The 19,287-nt window shown below is 36.0% G+C and overlaps 1 protein-coding gene across 3 annotated transcripts in view; it reads left to right on the top strand.

The window, feature by feature from the left end:
• The window catches only part of LOC107037605 (protein timeless homolog), a 239,684-nt gene that overhangs the window by 207,420 nt on the left and 12,977 nt on the right, over positions 1-19,287 (top strand). For all 3 annotated transcript variants that reach the window (XM_015256239.1, XM_015256238.1, XM_015256240.1), the window contains 6 exons: positions 12,480-12,551; positions 13,113-13,206; positions 13,299-13,497; positions 14,386-14,623; positions 15,203-15,303; positions 16,437-16,536. In XM_015256239.1, coding sequence (XP_015111725.1) covers positions 12,480-12,551; positions 13,113-13,206; positions 13,299-13,497; positions 14,386-14,623; positions 15,203-15,303; positions 16,437-16,536 — 804 coding nt within the window. The remainder of the gene's footprint in view (positions 1-12,479; positions 12,552-13,112; positions 13,207-13,298; positions 13,498-14,385; positions 14,624-15,202; positions 15,304-16,436; positions 16,537-19,287) is intronic.

Below are 19,287 nucleotides of genomic sequence, written 5' to 3'. Positions count from 1 at the left end.
GCATCCGTCCGAAAGCCATGATAAATATTTTCTCTGCGTAGAATTCAAGAGGAATTATCAATTTTCAATGGGACTGACACGAAAATTTTGCAATTCACTAAAATTTTCAATTGAACATGGATATTTAGCACCAAAATGATCTGAATTCTCAAAATAAATTGTAAATTTTAGGAACCGTTTGGTCCTAAATCACCGCCTGCATTACAACCTGGAAAATTCACAGCTACAGGTGTTACTGCAATTTCAAACACGCGGAAAATTGCTTTCGTCGCAGCATAGTCGATATAGTTTTGTGGATAAATTAGCAATTTGCTTTGGAATGGAATTCCTATGACGATGTATCTTAAATTGAATTCAATGAATTCAATTAGTCAACATTACTTGAAGATTGACCGCCAATACTGTCGCAATGTTACCTCATCATTGGTTGCCAATGTTGTCCCAAAGTTGGAGCACTTGGCAGTCAATGTTGAGGCAATGTTAGCGGGCAATATTGCCCCAACGTTAAAATTTTTGTGCAACGCTGGAGAAATGTTGAGATATTGTTGGCGGCCAACGTTGAAGCAAGGTTGGCAGCCAACACTACCCCAATATTAAAATTTTGAAGCAATGCTGGAGCAACGTTGGGACAAGGTTAGAACAACGTTGGCCGCCAACATTACGTTAACGTTGCCCTAATCTTAAAATTTTGGAGCAACACTGGAGAAATGTTGGGGTAATGTTGACTGCCCATATTGGAGTAATGTTAGCAATCAACGTTGGGGGAACGTTGGGGCAATGTTGGCGGCTTACATTGAAGCAACATTGGCAGACAACATTGTCCCAACTTTAAAATATTTCACCTTTCCCTGAATATCGGTTCCAAAATAATTTTTTTCAATAACAAATGATGTAATCAATTCATGATTGAACTCGATGAAGATGGCAGTGACCAGAATATTTGAACTCCTGAGGTCAAAAGTAATTATCCCGACACAAAAAATAGAAAATTTCGGATTCGACGAATACAACGCTTCCATTAGAAGGAAAAAAATTCTAGCATCGTGGCTTGACCTTGATTCGCCACGAGTTATCCTAATAGTCGGTGATATCCATCAGGGGAAATACCTGGAAAGACATTAAAACAACATCAGGTTGTCATTATCCAAATATATTACCCTATAACAACGCATGCTTGGAGCAATAGTCGTGGGTTTGATTAGGTATAAAGTGATAAAGTCCTCGGTTATCATGTCTGTTAAACTACAAATGTATCTCATTAAAGATGGTACACCTCATATACATATCGTAGAGGGGTCCAGCATAATGCGAAGATGCCAATGCTTGCTGAAACACCTCCGACAATGTCATCGACTAATGGTCTCTTTAGTTTCCTAATGAATTACTAAATGACTTCGGTAACGAGTTGTGCCTCCGTACTGTTGAAACCTTAAATTAACTGAAATTTCCAGTACACTTCTTGATCATTTTTATTAAGGGATAGTTCCTCTGAAGTCTCAAAGTATATCGTCATTCATAATTTGATGAAAAAGTCTATGGAAACTTTGAACTTCAGTTCAATTATTCTATAAAAAGTTGAGAAGATCTGAAAACTCTAGTAAACACATTCTTGAATTATCAATTAATCGAGCGTTTAGCGTAATTTGACCCTAAATATTCATGGTTTGATTGAAAACTAAAAACTTAATTAAATCGAAGAACTCATCTTCCCGTTTCTCGAAAATTTGGAATTCTTATGAATAATAGAATAAATAATGAGATGTTGGAAGAGTTTAAAGAATACTATTGTATTGTCAAATCACGATGTAGCGATTTGACAATAAAATATTATTCTTTAAACTCTTCCAACATCTTATTATTTATTCTGTTATTATCATCAATGGAAATGAATAACATCGTAAATTCTTATGAATTTTCAATGAAATTATTACAAAACTATCTATAAAATTCCATTTTCTAACATAAAGAATTCCCAATTTAGAAAGAATCTTCTCAATGTCCAACATGATTTGTCGATTTTTGTTGGTGACATCACTCATCACTTAAACTTAACTAGAACGATGCAACCCTTTACAACCGAGCAAAACGTGAACTGAAGCCTTTCCCTCCCAATCCCCAGCTTTTTTCCCTCTCACAGAGAATAAAAAATTCCGAAACAATATTACCTAAATCCAATTGAACTCGTCCAAATTCCCTCTTCTCTCAATTGACTTTAACAGTGTACTAACCCTGTACGTGTATTCAAAACACCGACAGCATTCATATCATCTCCCGTCTGCCATTCAAACTCAAGTAAATTGAGGAATTCTCGTCCTCCTGTTACTTAAAAATTTAAAATCCCAACGAATTTTCAATTCAATTGGAAATTTCATTATTGGCCGTCACCCCGTCAATTAAATCCAAAATTATTAGTAAAACATCTATGAAATTTCAATTTTTTCCGAACATAAAGTATTCCCAATTTGCAAAAAATCTTCTGGGTGTCGAAAATGATGTCTCGATTTTTGCTACTGCTATCACTGTTAGTAAATTACTTCTGAATTTTCAATAAAAAATATTTGAAATTTTTAACGATCACACTGTTAAAAATTTACGTCTGCATTTTCCGTTTCAAATCCCGGAAATTTTTACCATTCTTAATTAATGCTTAATTTCGACTGAAATTTCAGAAAATCTTTCCATTGAAAAATCAAACATTCCATTGATTTTCTGTTCGAATGGTCTGAAAATCAATAAAATACTGCATTGTAAGAATTCATTGTCATTCCCATGAGAATTATTACAATATTTTCCACGAAATTTCGTAAAATTTCCAATAGTGCATTCATTCACACAAAATTTTCATGTATTTTGTTATTGAAAAATCAGTTGAATTCTGGAGTATCCAATCAAATTACAAGTTTCAAGTCCACATAACAATGAATATTTTTTCATATTTTAAAGAATCAAGCAACAATTATCCTGAATTTGCAATGCGCTGAAAATTCATTTGGATGTGATGCTCAATTTCCGCAATGAATTTGCATATTCTAGAAAACCTAACTATCCTGAATTTCCAAACTGAATAAAAGATTTCATGAATGATTTGATCTCAAACTGAATTCAATTACCCAACATTGAAAATTCAACTGCAACTATTGCTTATTTTTCAAAAAAATCTAACCTTGTATCCCTCATCACTCGAACTTGACTAAACCGATTCAACCCTTTCCAACCGACCAAACCGTGAATTGAAGCCCCACCCCTCCCAAATTCCCAACTTTTTCCCTCTCAAACGGAATAAAAAATTCCGGAACAATATTACCTAAATCCAATTGAACTCGTCCAAATTCCCGTTCTCCCACCGGACTCCAACAATTTACCAGCCCTGTACATGCATTCAAAACACCGGCAAAATTCCCATCACCTCCCATCTCCCATTTGCCCTCTCAAAGCCCCTGTACATTAAATCTTGCATATCGGAATGATGCCTCTCAACTCCCCGAATACTCGACCGTAATCTCTTCAAAATACCTCGAACACCTCCCACAATCCTCAGGGATTCACGAATTCCAACAGGGCAGTCGGGCAGTGCGACGTCATTACGAATAGAGGACTCTGTACACAGTCCTCCGCCCAAAGAGAGAACTGGAGTCAAGAAACAGTGAAAAAAGGAGCAAAAGGAACGTCAAGTTGGTAGGATCTTCTGTGAACGTGCTCGCATTGTCAACAATCCCCCAGAGAAAAGGAGGGCGGTGGGGCTCTAGTAGCGATCCGGTTTGAATAAGTAGTTACCAGCCTAATAGCAATGCTGGACCATGACGACTGCTGAATACGAAATTTTTTCTTTAACCGAAAAAACGAGGCCTTCACGAAGCAAGACCCACCCTCAAACCCCCACACCACTTGGTACCCTCTCCACCTTAGCGTCAAACCACCATAAACACCTTTTCCTTTGGTCCAAACCCCCAGCCTCTTGAAACCGTAAAACGATTCAGGGAGCAACGTACACCAGTGAATACCCAAAACAACCGCCAAAAGTGAGACGACCACCCCCTCTTCACCATCGAAAATTGCTCCGATGGTTGGTTCACGAATAATTTATTGCCAGTGGATAAACGAAGTTTCCACGCTGTACACACAGACTCCCCCGTTCGGCTCTCCAAACTGCGCCCACTCCACCTGCCCTCCTTTTATCAGAGAAAATGTTTAAAGCCACACGCGGGGGCTCAATAGACCCACGAGCTTTCGCGACACAACAATAAAGATAAAACCCCCGGGACTCTTTAAGGGATTGGTGTTCTGGGCAAACGGGGAAATCGATGATTTACGGATTTTTTGGCGGAGGGGCGAGATGTTGGATTAATATTTTGATGGTGGTTGATGGAGTATAAGTGATGGTGGGGGGTAAGTGAGGAGAACATTATGATTCTGCATTGGTTTTTAACTTCCTGATTTATATCGGGTACGAGAAGTGGTGCCTGTAACACTCTGAGAAAAAACATTTTTTGCCAAATATTTCTTTACGTGGGAGAAGTATTTCAGTAGCCAATTGGTAAAAGGCGATAAGTCAATTATTTTGATCATTGTTGAGTTTGCAGTTTGTGACGGTTGTGGGGTGGTGATGAGATACTTTTTGATTTTTTATATTGTTGAGATTGTTTATTAATTCTTCATACTAATAAAAAAATAATGAAAAATCAACAAACATTCCTCATATTTTCTTCAGGGTGGGGGGGGGGTGGAGAAAAATCGCGCAAAAAAAATTATTCTCTAATATTTAGAAAAAATACTCATTTTCTTTTTTCTTTCAAAGTTGGCTTTTTCTTGATAGCATTTCTCTGCTTCCTGAGCGTTTCGAAGTATATTATCTGTTAGTATTTCATCGTGTTCACTAAACATATCTTCTTGTGTATTCATATTTCACTTTTTGAGTTAATTATTTATTATTATGTAGTTTATTTTTTAGCTTTTTGCACTGCGATTTGTTTCGTTAAATAGTGTCTAATGGATCAGCTGATCGGTGTATGGTTGGGATAATGGGTTATGTTTGTACCGCAAGATGTCGCTAGGGGTTATTGAGAACGTGTAAAATACCAGTAAAATAGCATAGGACGCGTGTGAAACTGGGAACGTCTGTTAAGTGAAGAACGGTGGTGCGTGTAAAATTCGACTTACCGACCTCCAAACGCCCCTGTTAACCTGCACTTTACACGCACGCATGAAATAAAAATTTTTTCTCAGTGTACTCAACTGAGGAATAACGATAATTTTCGCATCCAAAAGCATGCTTTCGAGTAAAAATTATAGTCGCATAGCATTTTTCGGAAGGGGAATGTAACATTTATAAAAAATGATTCCTGAAATTAAAACTGAAAAATCAGTGCCCGATTAATTCTTATTTCTTGTTAATTTAGCAGCAAATTTTTTTCGATTTTCAAAATTTTGGAAAATTCATCTGGACTCATTCAAATTAATATCTCCCTCCACCGTTATTATCATGATCAATAGCCGCAGTTTACGCTGATCAATAATATCTCCCCCTATTTTCCATCTTATATATTTCCCCTTATATTGTTACAAAGATAAATCGATGTGCTTGTTGGATTCAAGTCGACAAGAAAGCAAGAAGTGACTTCATGGGCTTCAGAAGGGAGCGAAGTAAAATAAAACACCACAGCAATTCGAACTAATTCCTTCTTCCATGAAGGCTCCCATAGAACAGTCCCCTCGATCGTTCACCCGGGGTTAACCGTCGAAGACTAAGGACCAAGTGAAAATACCCCGTGTACAGTGTCAATTATTCCTCCTAATGACTGTCAGTATCACGTGACGTCCCCTCCTCACAATTACACTCTCCCCTCTAGCCATTTCCCTCATTCCAATGTCTCACCCTTCTCAAACCATTGGCTTCCCCCCAAACTAGACCCTTTAACTGCTGCCTAGGCCTCAGAATTCTTAATTATACTGATTAACTCAGTTGATTAAGGATATCCAAGTACTTTAGTTATTTTTTGTCCAAAGAAATGCTTTTCTACTTTTGTAGTCGAACATCGGAGCTTTCTGTTGAGCCCCATTTGACTCCAAGTTTCCAGACATTCTACAATGATTAAACTTTGCAGGTCAGAATTTGAATCTAACGGAATATGAGTGCAAGTGAATCAATAAATGTGGCAAAACAATGAGATACTTTATTAAAATCTCTTTATTTGCACGAGGAAGGCATGTCGGTACTGGAGGACCGCTGTCCTGAAACTAAAAGGAATAGCCAAGTGAAAACTATCACTGGGAAAATGAAAAACTAAAATAATAAAGTTTTACAACTCAAGAAGACAGTCCTTCTTCAAATTTCAGCATGTGTTTAGGATTAAACCGCTCTCCAGTGCAGAGCACAACGGATCGTAAATTAGTCCCTTTCCAGAACAGTTTTCCCAGTATATCATAACTCTTTTGTTGAGTAGTTTTTGTACAATAATAAAAGAACTGTGCTCGAATATTCCGACAGAATCTCGATATTGGACCGTTAGAAAATATTTTTTCTAGCGGATTAATTTAGTTGGGAGACTGCCTGGCGCGTAACTGGGAGACCCGGGTTCGAATCTCGGCTGGGCGGCGCGGATTTTTTCTCTCTAAATTCTAATTCTCTTTGAATGTTTTGTTTTTAAAATAATATTAAAGATCAAAACGAAAGATGTTAAAGATACCATAAAAAGAAAAGATATAAAAAAGATCTTAAAGAGATTTAAGATATTAAAGGTATTAAAGATTTTATTTTTATTTTTTTTTAAATAATTTAATTTAATCATTTTATTTTGGCGATATTCGATTTTTTTTTATTTATCAAATGTCTATCGATAGAAAAAATTATTGATCGCATGATTATACACAAGTAATATTATTGAAAAATGAAATAATCAGCACAATTTTCATTTCATTATGTATGGAATATTCAATGGAAGTAGAAATCGTCCAGTTTACCCTAATAATTCCTTCTTTTTCCTCTCTAGTTGATGAGATGCTCAACCTTCCCTCCCGCCCCTGCCTACTTTTCGTCGGTCTCTATTCTCATCATTAGAGAGACTCCCGGCAGTTGAGGTCGGAAGGGGAATCCCTCGCGTGCAGCGCCACACGGGGGATTCCCCTCGCATGGCTCCTGTATTTCCATTTAAAGTAGCTCTACCCCTACGGCTGGACTCGTTGAGTGCTTTTGAAAAAAAGAGATTCTAAAAATAATTTTTTTGCTGTCTAAATTATTAAAATAATTTATAAAGGAGATAAGCATAAGAATTATTTCATTATTAATTGTTTTCAATAAAAGTATGAATAAATAGAATTTCAATTGACTAGCTTGGAAAAATTAGTGGCAACACTGTAGAATAATGTGACGGGGAGAGAGGTGAGAGAGGTCCCGCCAAGTGACAGCTGACCGAGCCGTCGTTGCCACGTCTATTCCTGTTCACAGTCAGAAATTGTTAATAATAAAAAAAAAAGACGATAAATCGTTATCCAACAGGTGCCAATATTTTTTATGATTTTTTTCTCGTTTTTAGGAAAAAAAAATAGATTTTAATCTTTGTTTTAACCGGAGCTGTGTCAAATATAGCGTTTTTCACATAAGACCCTGTGTTAAATAATGAATTTTCAACATTTTCATTCAGAAAAACTTGAACGACAATTAAATGAGGAAAAAAATTACGATTCCGAATCGCACAGAGTTTTTAAGCGATTTGTTGTAGTTCTTAAAAATCTTTGAATTGAAATATAACCTCCTAAGGGTAGAGCTACTTTAATTCCCTCGTCGAAATCGACGGTATACAATTCCATCGCTTCGAAACTTGCCCACACACGCTCCTTGTAATTATACCCCAAGCAAATTAGACGTGCATTCGTGGCTCACAACTTCAGCTTTAATATGTGAAAGGGTTTTCGTCATTCAAACCGCTGACTTTAAACCCCTGTGTGTCCGAAATAGTGTGGCTAGGGGTTTTGGTCTGTGTATGTTACTTGGTTAAGTTCAAACCCTTCTGTACTTTGTACACACGCATAAGCCTTATTATGGCCATAATACTCTCGGCTAGGTGAGAACCCCCAGCCATTCTCGCACGGCTAACCCTTGAAACGCCCTCGTAGACAACGACATGGCAATCACGGGTGAAAACTGTGTTTTCCTCGTTACATAACCCAAGTTTTCCGGACAAAGGAAATATCTGGGTTTATTAGGGTTTTGGGGAGTTGGTGATTATTCGGCATTCGTCGGGGTTGGGGGAGGTTATTAAATGGGGAGCTGCCGCGTGGAATGTGCGGTGAGAGTATGAGGAGAATTTTTGGAATGTCTTATGATATTAAGAGAGGGGGAGGGAAGGTTCGGGGGTTTGAGATTGTGCACACAGAAAAACCTAAACGTAAATTACGCTCATAATCACAGTTCGTATTCGTAAATTACGCTCAAAATTGTCGTAAATTACGATGATTTTTTTGGTATTCTACATTTACTCATCCGTAATTATATACATCCGTAATAGGTTTGTATCCTGTTGTATAATTAAAGTAGATATGACTAATTGAATCAACATTCCAATCCACCGAAAAAAGAGAGAAACAAACTAATTGTGTTCCGTGAAAAAAAATCGTTGTTCATGAGTTTGAATTAATTATTAATTGATTGAAAATTAGAATGGTATGCGTCTGTTGCTGTTGATTGATCTATTCAATAGTTCATATGTAATTGTCAAATTTTTGAGTTTTGTGTTTTTGACAAAATTTTGCGTTTCAGCAAAGATGAATTTTTTTCGAATTTTCAATAAGTATTTCCGACGAAAATTTTCCGTTCTTTGGATTGAGCATGGTGACAATTACACTGTTATGAACTTACTCTTGAAATTTCAAGTGAAAAAGCTTCAAATTTTTAACAAGGACAAAGTTACATGAAATTTCCGTATATTTCTTCATCAACACATCAATTAATTACTTGAATATTCAAGCAATTCTCGATTCTCAGGTCCATACGTCACTGAAAAACATTGAAAATTTTGAAAATTCAGGCTACAACTTTTCTGAATTCAAAATCTATTGAAAATTGAATTGCTTGTGATGTTCAATTTTCACGATGAGTTTAGAAATTCAAGCTTTTCTTGAAAAATCAATGATTATTTGACATGAAAAATCCAATTTTCTTGAATTTTCAAGATGAATGAGAAATGTAGTGGACGCTTTCATTTGAAATTGAATTCAGTCTCACAACATCGAAAATATAGATAACGTTGTGACTGAAATTTCAAGAAATTTCTAACAGTGTCGCTCACATTATCGGAAATGCTCTAAAATCGCCAAAAAAAGTAGAAAATTGTGCGTGGAGCCCCCTCCCTCCACCTCGATTGAAGATTTTTTTATTTCTCCACCCAAAGTGATGATTTTTACGAAACATATTACAAAATTCGCCAAACACTCGGATTCGTTCTATCCAAAAAAATTTTTTTTATTTTCTTTTTCTTTATTTTTCTCAATTTTTCATTTTTTTATTTTTTCACTTCAAAATTCATTATTTATTCACCATTTATGGACCATAATGGTTACGAAAAATTAAGAAACTACAAAAAAGCCATTTCAAGCGTTGAACATGATGTTCTTTCGACAAATTACGCACAAGAAAAACGTAAAATACGTTCGTTACGTTAAGATCGTAATTTACGCTTTATTAAACGTAAATTACGTTTTGCTAAACGTAATTTACATTTTGATAGACATAAAAGACACTTTGTTTAGGCGTAACTTACGTGTAGGTTTTCCTGTGTGTATACTGCTCTCATTCAGAATCCAAAGAAGCCAACACCACTAAGAGTCGAGGCATTGATGCTCCCCTCCAACCCGTCATCAATGTTATGAAGAGCGCTGACTGAACGACTTGATATATAATACCATCAATTAGCCCTAGTACACTAGACGATAGACACTCGACACAATGTACCTCCGATACTCCACATATCAGTAGCGGAAGGTAACCGAAGGTGGAAACTGAAGGGTTTCCAGCAGTAATATACCATCGTCGTCAGTACTCCATGTGCCTCGTTACGATTAAATTCTCCCGCTGAGGATTTACGCCAGCAACTCTCCGCCAAACTCCATCTGCCTCGCTTGCACGCACTCGCGATACTCAAACTATGGGATCTAATTCAATCTAACGTACCGAGAATCCCGAGGGAAGCGCTCGAGAGGGAATAATCATAATTATTAGATGTTATTCGAGCGAGCTGGAATTTACGTTCGTTCGAAATTCCCCATTTCTATAGATTACCTTCAGCTGCACTTTAACCATTCAAAATTCAATAGTAGTTATATTTAGGAACTGCAATGATCATTATCATCACCAATCGGTGAATTATTGGAGTCTGCTTTAATCACTCACCTTGGAATTACCGGGGACATTTCGGTTTATGGTATTCGGTATGGATCTTCTTATTAGGTTGGTAGTTATGAGTCTATTTCCCTAATGGATATCGCGGATTCTATCTCAGTGCTGAATATTGTGGGATTTCATTATTGCAGCTGATGGAGGAAGCGTCAATTTGTGTCAATTTTCGTCTGAAGTTTTCCGGGAAGGAGATCAAATTATCATGTTTGTTGAGAGGAGTTGATGTGAAAAAAGGATGGCTCGAGAGGGAAGTGATAAAATGTTAATTATTTTTCATTATTGATTATTCTATTTGGGAACTTGATCGCTGAGTGGGGAAGCAATTTCAGTTCAACGGAAAAGTTCTCTCGATATCACTTAGCCACGAATTCTGTCGGTGGACAATCAATTTGAGAGAAGCAATGATTTATTCTTTAATGAGTTGAGCTGAGAAGGATTGTTTGATTGAACAAAGAATTTTTTGTCAAAAATTGCTGGAAGTCAAAGAATTTTAAACGAATTCTCTAAAAATTCAAGGAAATTTGGCCGTGAATATTGATTTCCACTTGATAATTCATGTAAATTGTGGAATTTCCGTTTCCCTGCCGCAAAAAATTGGGAGAATTTTTAGGAACTTGAAATTTTATTGACATTTCCCCTTAACGATAAACGGTGAGGTAAAAAAAGCAGCCAATTTTACGATATTTTTAAAGGACATTCTTTGATATATTCTGTATCATTTTCTTTTAAAACTCCGTGTTATGTTGCCACTTCTGAATTAATTATTATCAATAACACTAGACAGCCAATTGAGCTGAATCAGAATGTTTTTATTCATATCAACTTCCGTTTATAATTTATTTCAGATTTTCATCTTCAAAATTTAAGTTATGTTTATATTACAGGAAGGTAGGGTAAAACGGGCCAAGCGAGCAAAACGGATCCCTAGGGCAAAACGGACCACTGACAGAGAATTGATAATTTTTGTTTCCATTTGGAAGCAAAAACAAAAATTCAAAGTCATTTGTGGTTTGAGGTGATTAGCAATTGTCTATAAAACCCTTGTGACAGTTACGATCCATGAAACTCATTTTTAATTCAACACATCCAGTGTTCCTGATTTGAAAGAAAGAAAAAAAACGAAAATTACCAATTTTCTGTCAGTGGTCCGTGTTGCCCTACCCTCCCCTATTTTTAATTGATTTCAAGCTCTTTTCGTAAAATTCAGCCCAATTTTTTTAACAATGCAGAAATAACCCTCTTGTGTGGTTCCAATCCTGATCGAAATGCTAGGAATATGAAGTTAAAGGTTGCGCCGCTGGTCATCGCAAGCAATAAATATAACTCGTCCCATCCATATACGTCCATAACCCCATTTATGATGGAAAGAAATCCACCATGGAATATCCAGCACTGAATGAAATCGAAATTCGCAGTCATTGTGAATTGGATATATCCATCCTACATAAAACTACTCTCCAGGTCAATCCATTAACCGTTGCACGGTAGTCTCACCGGATGGGTAGTTGTGTCGGAACTGTCGTGCTTTCAAATAAATCCCTCCCGCCCTCCTCCCCTCTCTCCCTGTCCATTCTCTCTTTATTCGTTCTCCTGCCAGCCGTTTCATTTTTGTTTTTATCTTCTTTAAACAAACGTTGAATCCCGGCGCCGGTTCTCACACTGCCCATATACACCAGGTTCTTTTTTATTATTATCACCGTATGGGTGACGATTGCCAATGGTTCTAGCGAGTTTCTCACTTCCGTCTCCATTTAACGCTCCCTCTGTTCATCTGTCATTTAACTTGGTTTACGAATCAGTATTTCTGTGTGATCGTAACAGCCCTCACGTCGAACTTGTTACAGCCGGTTTTGTTCGTATGCGATGTATGGGTGCACTGTAGGCCCTCTATTGCAACACAAGTTCCCAACTATTGCTTCACATCCATGGAGTTTTACTCAGCCACTAAACATCAAGCGAGTTTCGTGTAATTTCCGGCTTGTGAATTTCCCAACTTGCGATCGAAAATTATCATCAAAGCCAAAGCGAACATGTGTTTGTGAGCTCGTCCTCTATTCGTTGGATTTATATTTTTTTTTGTTTTGTGTTTCAGTGGTTGAGGAGGCTGAGGAAAAACAGGAGGAGGAGGAGGAGAACGTTGAGAGCTTCCTGAATAATGAAAATGGTCAGTATATTTGGAAGGGTTATTTTGTACTCTAGTGGTTGGACTTGTAAAAGTGAAAGGTGACGCTGCTGGTGAAGGAGAAATTGTCGATGGGGAAATTAAGGGGAAATTTTGCAGCTGATTTTTTGGGGGAATCTTGTTTAATTCCAGAAAAACTGTCCGGACAGCTCTTCACACAGAAAAATGATAGCTTATTTTTGAATTTCAAAGGTGTTTAAATAAGATTTTCATCATTTGTGTGTAGAGGGAAATATTACGCACGAAAGAATAAAAAATACAATAAACCCCTAATTTAATTACGCGCAGTCGTTTTCTAGTTACTATCATATTTTTCATGAAATTTCAAAAAAGTAGGTGTAATTGATTTGAGGTGAAAATCAATTGATTATTTGGAAAGAAATATTCACTTCAATCAGAATAAACCTCTTCCAGTGAAATGAAAGTATTATTCCTTCTCCCAGGAAACAATTTTCGTTCTTCCTTTCATCACATTTCTCTTGAGCCCTCTACATATATCAACTCTCTGCGAGATTTTTAATCACGAAATTCATTAATTTTTAGATGAGAACAATGACGAGTTCGACGAGGAAGAGGAGGCTGAGGCAGAAACGCAGTATGAGGAAACGAATTTCAATTTTGATGAGTTCTTGAAAAGGTACATTTATTCAATAATCCTCGAGAGCATCACCCTCGCTGAGGATTGTGGAGGGAATGGAATAATTAATTTTTGTCCTTTGTGCATTTCAGATTTGCTAACGTAAAAGTAGTGAAGGCTATGGCCGTGGTTTTACGTCATTTTGAAGAGAATTCTACCGAAGTTAATCATTATGTGGTGAAAATGCTGCACAGAATCGCCTGGGACTGTAAAATGCCAGCGATGATCTTTCAAGCTTCGATCTTCAGAATTTTCCAGAGGATTCTGGATTCTAAGCATGGAGAGCACAAGGTTGGTATCCGAATATTATTTACGCTGATCTATTTTACGTAATGGCGTGTACTGGGGTAAAATGGACAAGTGAGTGAAAGGGATAGCGGGGTAATATGGAAAAATGACGTAAAATAAGCTTCTGCGTTGAATTATTAGCTCTTCACTGAGGAGAACTTCTTTGATGAGATTATGCGTACAAAAACGAATCGACGGAGAGATTCCGGAGAACGAAATATAAATATAAACAATGATTTCATAGGGTAACCCGAGCTGAGGGTTCTTTATGTTCAGGTGATGAAATGGCGATATTCTTTTGGTCTTTGATTGGCTTTTTAGTCTGCTGGAGCAGTACGTAGAGTACAGACGTTTTAGGAATGTTTTAGATTGTCAGCCTGTGAAGCCACAAAGGTGTGAGAGGAGTGATAGAACCACAAAAAAGACAATCGGTTATATGAAACAAGAGGATAATAAGACAGAGGATAATAAGAAGTTAATTAGACAGTTAATTGTATACCATAGAAGAAAATAATGTGCAAAATGACCATTCGGAAGCATATTGTTAATTTATTAGCAACAATAACTATACCATATGAAGACAAAAGCAATTTTCCACTTGTATTTCTCTGTATCTGTTTTCACTAGTCACTGATTAAGGGTGAATATGGACTTATCCATCAATTTCATGTCACAAAAAAGTTCGGACCTGTTACAAGATGAGAATGAAAGCGCTTTCATTCCACAATTCATTCTTAAAGTAACTTTGAAAGTTTGACAAATTTTTTATCTGTCGTAACTCGAAATTTTTTGAGTGGTCTTACCAAATACAGTTGTATTTATTAACATTATTCTCGTTTCACGAGGGAAAAAACTATCTAAAAAGAAACTCCAATTCGTGAAATGTTCCAGGAGTTGCAGAAGTTTGCCATCTTCATAATTCGTCGTTTCGCTGAGACTGCTGAAAAAAACCGGAAGGCGTACATGGAGCTACTCTTCTGGAAGAATACTCGCGAAGCAACTGAGATGTTGGATGGCTATGACGTTGAATTTGTGAACAAAAAAGTTTCCAGCGCCGTATGGACAGAAGTGGAGGAGGATGAATTACGCACTTTGTTCATGGAGCATCAAACTAATAAGTACCGTCAAGGTAATAAAGAACATTGCTTGAGTAATTATTTTTACATTGACGGCTGAACGATGAAAAATTACATGAAAGTACAGGGGATATTACATGTTTGAGTTGAGGGAATAAATGGTTCGGTGAGGAGAAGAAAATTAGTGGAGAAATTAGAGTTGACGTTTTACGCCAGGATAATTAGTAAATAATCGGTAATTAATGGTTTTGAAGAAATAACATTCAGAAGTTACTTCGTAAGAATATAACAATATTTCGTCTTAAGCGAAGGTGACACAGCTTTTTCGAAGTACCACAAGTATTTCATGAGAACTTTCAACTGATTTTCTCCCATTTTTTCATTATGTTGAAAAAAGTGTAGGCATGAAACATCACAAAATTTTCATTTTCCAATAACATTGAATTTTCATTCAACAGACAAAAATGCGTAATTTCAAATTCCATACGATTGATTTTGCAGAAAATCATATCGAACGCACAAAAAAAAATTCGTTGAAAAATATTGAAAATTGCAGGACTAGTGCGGTTTGTAAAAATTGGAAATTTCAGATTTGACGAATATAATGCTTTCATTCGCAATCAAACTTTCAGATTTGATCGATTGGATCCTCGAGAACATCATCAGTGACAATCGCACAAGACGTGGAGTGATAAAGAAACTCAAAGAGCTCCACCTGATTGTAAATTCCCAGGTAAATACCCCCCACCGTCAATTAAAAATCTACCGACTAATTACCCTGGGCCGTTGCTAGCAGTAATTAGAATTTTTTCCAAGTAAACATGCAAGAAAAGATGGAGCAAAAAAAGCTTCAGAAAAGCAAAATAGGAAGAGCGAGATGGTAAACTCTGTGCACTTTTCCCACTCCCCTCGAGTATAACAATTCCAACTTTTTTCTTGCCTGCATCACTAAAGGGACGCTTTGTTTTAATCTTTCACTAAATAAGCATGAATTATCACTCCCACCAGACAATAACTGTGGAGGCGAGTGGTGGGAGACTCAAACGTAGAAAAAACCATTCTCCCTGTATTAGGCGTTGAGTTAAAACATCGATATCTGAAAACAGTTTTCACTGCCAGCTTTTTTCTTCCACACTCTTTTTTCAAATATCCACTTCGCATCTCACCCTTTTTTACCCCAACGATCGGATTCTGGCACTACACCACACGCGGTTTTTCTCATCCCGGTTTCCCTACAGCCGTACGTTCAACGCCCTCAAAGAAACAAGATCAATGATTTAGTGGAGAAAATAAAACATCAATAGAATGAAAAAAAACTGGAATACTCAGGGGAGAACTAAATTCCCAAACGTTGAACATATTCCAGGATGAAAAAAGGCACGAGGAGAGGAAAATATTTAAGGAAAATACGAGGTAAAATGTGGATCCGCTAGGAATTGAAATTCCAGTGAGACAATCCCCCAGAAATTTTTGTTTGTCTGATATGAAATTACTTCATCTCCTTCGTTCCAATTTCTTTTTCTCATTGTCTCGAAAACTTTTTCATTTCTTGATTGTGAAATACTCCAAACCTCTGAAATAATACGTCCAAATGATATTTACCTGGACCTAGAATTAAAAGAAAAAAACTTGGAAGAATGCATAATCACGGTTTCGTATTTTACACGCAGTTTTCATTTTAACGTCATTCCTGCTGCTTTAGTTGTTTCTTTACGATTCTTTCTTTTCGTATAAAACGTAAATTTAGAGTTCATTATGAAGGGCTTAACTTTGTAAAGGAGAGAAAGAAGACGCGGGAGTGGAAGGGGGAGGAGGAGGAAAAAGAAACCGAGTAATGAAATTTTTCTTTGATTCTTTTTGTTTCAGAGAATAAGAAGTGAAGTACAGAAACGTCTACCGAAAGAGTGGAGAGAGGAAGAAATTGCACAACTGACGGAGATGTGGGAGAGAGTGAAGGATGATGACGGTAATAAAAGTCGTATCTTGTTACTTTGGAATTAATTTTTTTCTTTAATTACTTCAATTGCATCAGTTTCTGTATCCGTGGAAGACGAATTTATTCAAGAAATAGGTTTCAATCGAATTAGCGGGCGATACCGCTCACTCGGTTTTCTCGACAATTACGAGTTGTGAACTTTTTTTTCTTACGATGTTTGAGGTGATGGAACTAGGTAATTTCAGAAATAATACACGGAGACAATATGAAATCATTTTTTACTAAGTAAACATAGTAATCGTGGACCATAGGCGCTACACTCAAATTTTACAGTTGAACATAGTAAAAATTGCGAATCGGTATAGTACAAAGTTGTAGAATAAAAGTAAAATTTAAATTGACGCTAGTAAAATTTCAGTCAAGCTAAATCACATTTTAAAGTTGTTTCGGTATGGCCCTGATTAGTATGCTCACATTGTAATCTTTGATTTTATATTCTCCTCGTGTAAAGTACTTGGATATCTTCAATATAAAAAAAAACCAAATGAAGTTTTGAGGCCCTTGCGATGTACAATTGGTCGATGAGTAATTATTTTATATTTTAAATTCCCAAATTGTCGTACAAAACTGCTCTCATTAGATTGCCGGTATTATCTTACGCGATTTGAGTCCAATTTCAAGTTTTTACTCGATTGAGGTTAATAATTAGATTTTTTCCAGTCGATAGATTAGGATATGCACGCATGAAAAAATTCAATAGAAAACCTCGCGAATTCGCTCGAAAATTCTATTGGAATTCTATGGGAATTCTATGGGAATTCTATCGGATTTCTACTGGAATTCTATAGAAAAAGTCTATTTGTTTTTTGCGCTGATTCTATTATGTATTCAATAACGATAAATGTCAGTAGATTTCGAATTTCTGTTTAAATTTTGATCTTAAATTTTTTCTATTAGGATTATTGGGCACAAAATTTTTTGAGTTTTTTCCGCTGGATTTTATTTTGTTTTGCATTATAGAATCCGAGTGGAAAAAACTTAGAAAATTCATGCGCAAGCATTCTCATAGAAAAAATCTCAAGAGAAAAATTTAAATAGAAATTCAAAATGTATTGACTTTCTTTTATCGAATATCTGATAGAATCAGCGCAAAAAACAAATAGAATTTTTCAATAGAATTTTCTGGCGAATTCGCTAGATTTTTTATTGAATTTTTTCATACGTGTGACTTATTCTTTTGCGAGTTCTGACATAAAAATTCTTGTGTATGAATTTTTGAAGAGTCCATTTCCTTATTATGGAATCAATTCTGCATGAATCAATGAATCATTGATATTGCGTGTTTTCTACAAGTATATAATGCATGAATATCCAGATAAAACATTTATTTGAATCGAATAAATGGCAAAATCGTGTTCGCTGCCCCAATCGTTGATCAAATTAGTAGGAAACGTTTTATTGCTGGTTTTCATCGAAAATCCATTAAATAAATTTGTTTTATCAACGTCACGAAAATTTCCGTGTCTAATGCAATTGTTTCATTAATTCAAGAATATTTATTACCCACGTGTGTCATTTCCACGAAACGAAACCCGCGCAAATCGAACAATCATTAAATATGTACTGCAAACTACGAGTGTATTATATATAAATCTGCATATAGAACATTGATTTCAATCTAACTAATGGTATAGTGATGTTGCCACCAGAATTATCGGTTAAGGCCCGGTGTACTATCTTTCGGACGTTATTTCAATGTTTTTTTTCATCTTTCGTCAGCTGAAATTGTCAATTAAGTCCTGCATCATGCAGAAGTTTTGAAAAATTACGAATGAATAATCAAAAAAAAGTAGAAAAAATTCTCAATTTTTGCAAAGTGCATTTTTAATTTATGTTCAGAATAAGTTGAATAACAATAAATTGAAAAATGTATCTGATTTACGGTGACAAATGACGGCCTGGCACCCAATATCATGCAGGGGGAAGACTGATTTCGTAAATCTTTTCCCACACTGCACTGAGACATTTATTACGGAAAAGGCTCTTTGAATAAAGTTGTAATATTTTGGAGAATTTTTTAATCACACTTTTATCACATAAAAATGGCAGATGACTACATACACCATTGTTTTGAAAATTGAGATGCCTAGCTGTCACTTCCCATGAGGAGTTAGTGTTTTGTTATCCATTATGGAAAATGACAGCTAATAGATAATTTGCCACAGCGAATCAGATATTTGTAATTTCCACTTTTTTCAACTCGTTCTGAATCTCAATTAAAAACGGTCTTTGAAAAAGTTCAAAATTTTTTCTATTTTTTTTATCATTCTATTATAATTTTTGGGAATTTCTACATGATGTACCACTCAATTGACAATTTTGGATTACGAAAGATAAAAAAAATTCAGATAACATTCGAAAGATAGTACACCCAGGCCTTAAATCAGAAAGTATTGTCGGCCAAATCATTTCTCATCAAATCCCGCCGAATCAATTTGTTTCATTAATAAACAAATAATTGTGGAGGAATTACCATAAAAACTAAATATCTTTCTTCACACGGAGAAAAAAGTTGGAGAAAAATTACCGAACCAGTCAAGAAATCGTAGACCTAACACAATTTTCAGTAATTTTTCACCCTCATATCGGAAAAATTTGACTCGAAAAAATTTACTGGAGGTGAAGGTAATTTCTGCCGAAACTGTGAAATTGTCCTGCTTTCCATAATAAATTATCCCAGTGAATGACTCAAACATAACATGAAAAAAATATTTTTGTAAA

The sequence above is a fragment of the Diachasma alloeum genome, unplaced genomic scaffold (genome assembly GCF_001412515.2).
Source record: "Diachasma alloeum isolate Michigan unplaced genomic scaffold, Dall2.0 Dall_scaffold_00256, whole genome shotgun sequence".
Lineage (NCBI taxonomy): Eukaryota > Metazoa > Arthropoda > Insecta > Hymenoptera > Braconidae > Diachasma > Diachasma alloeum.
Note: the sequence above shows the minus strand (reverse complement) of the source record. Positions and strands in the feature narration are given on the sequence as shown.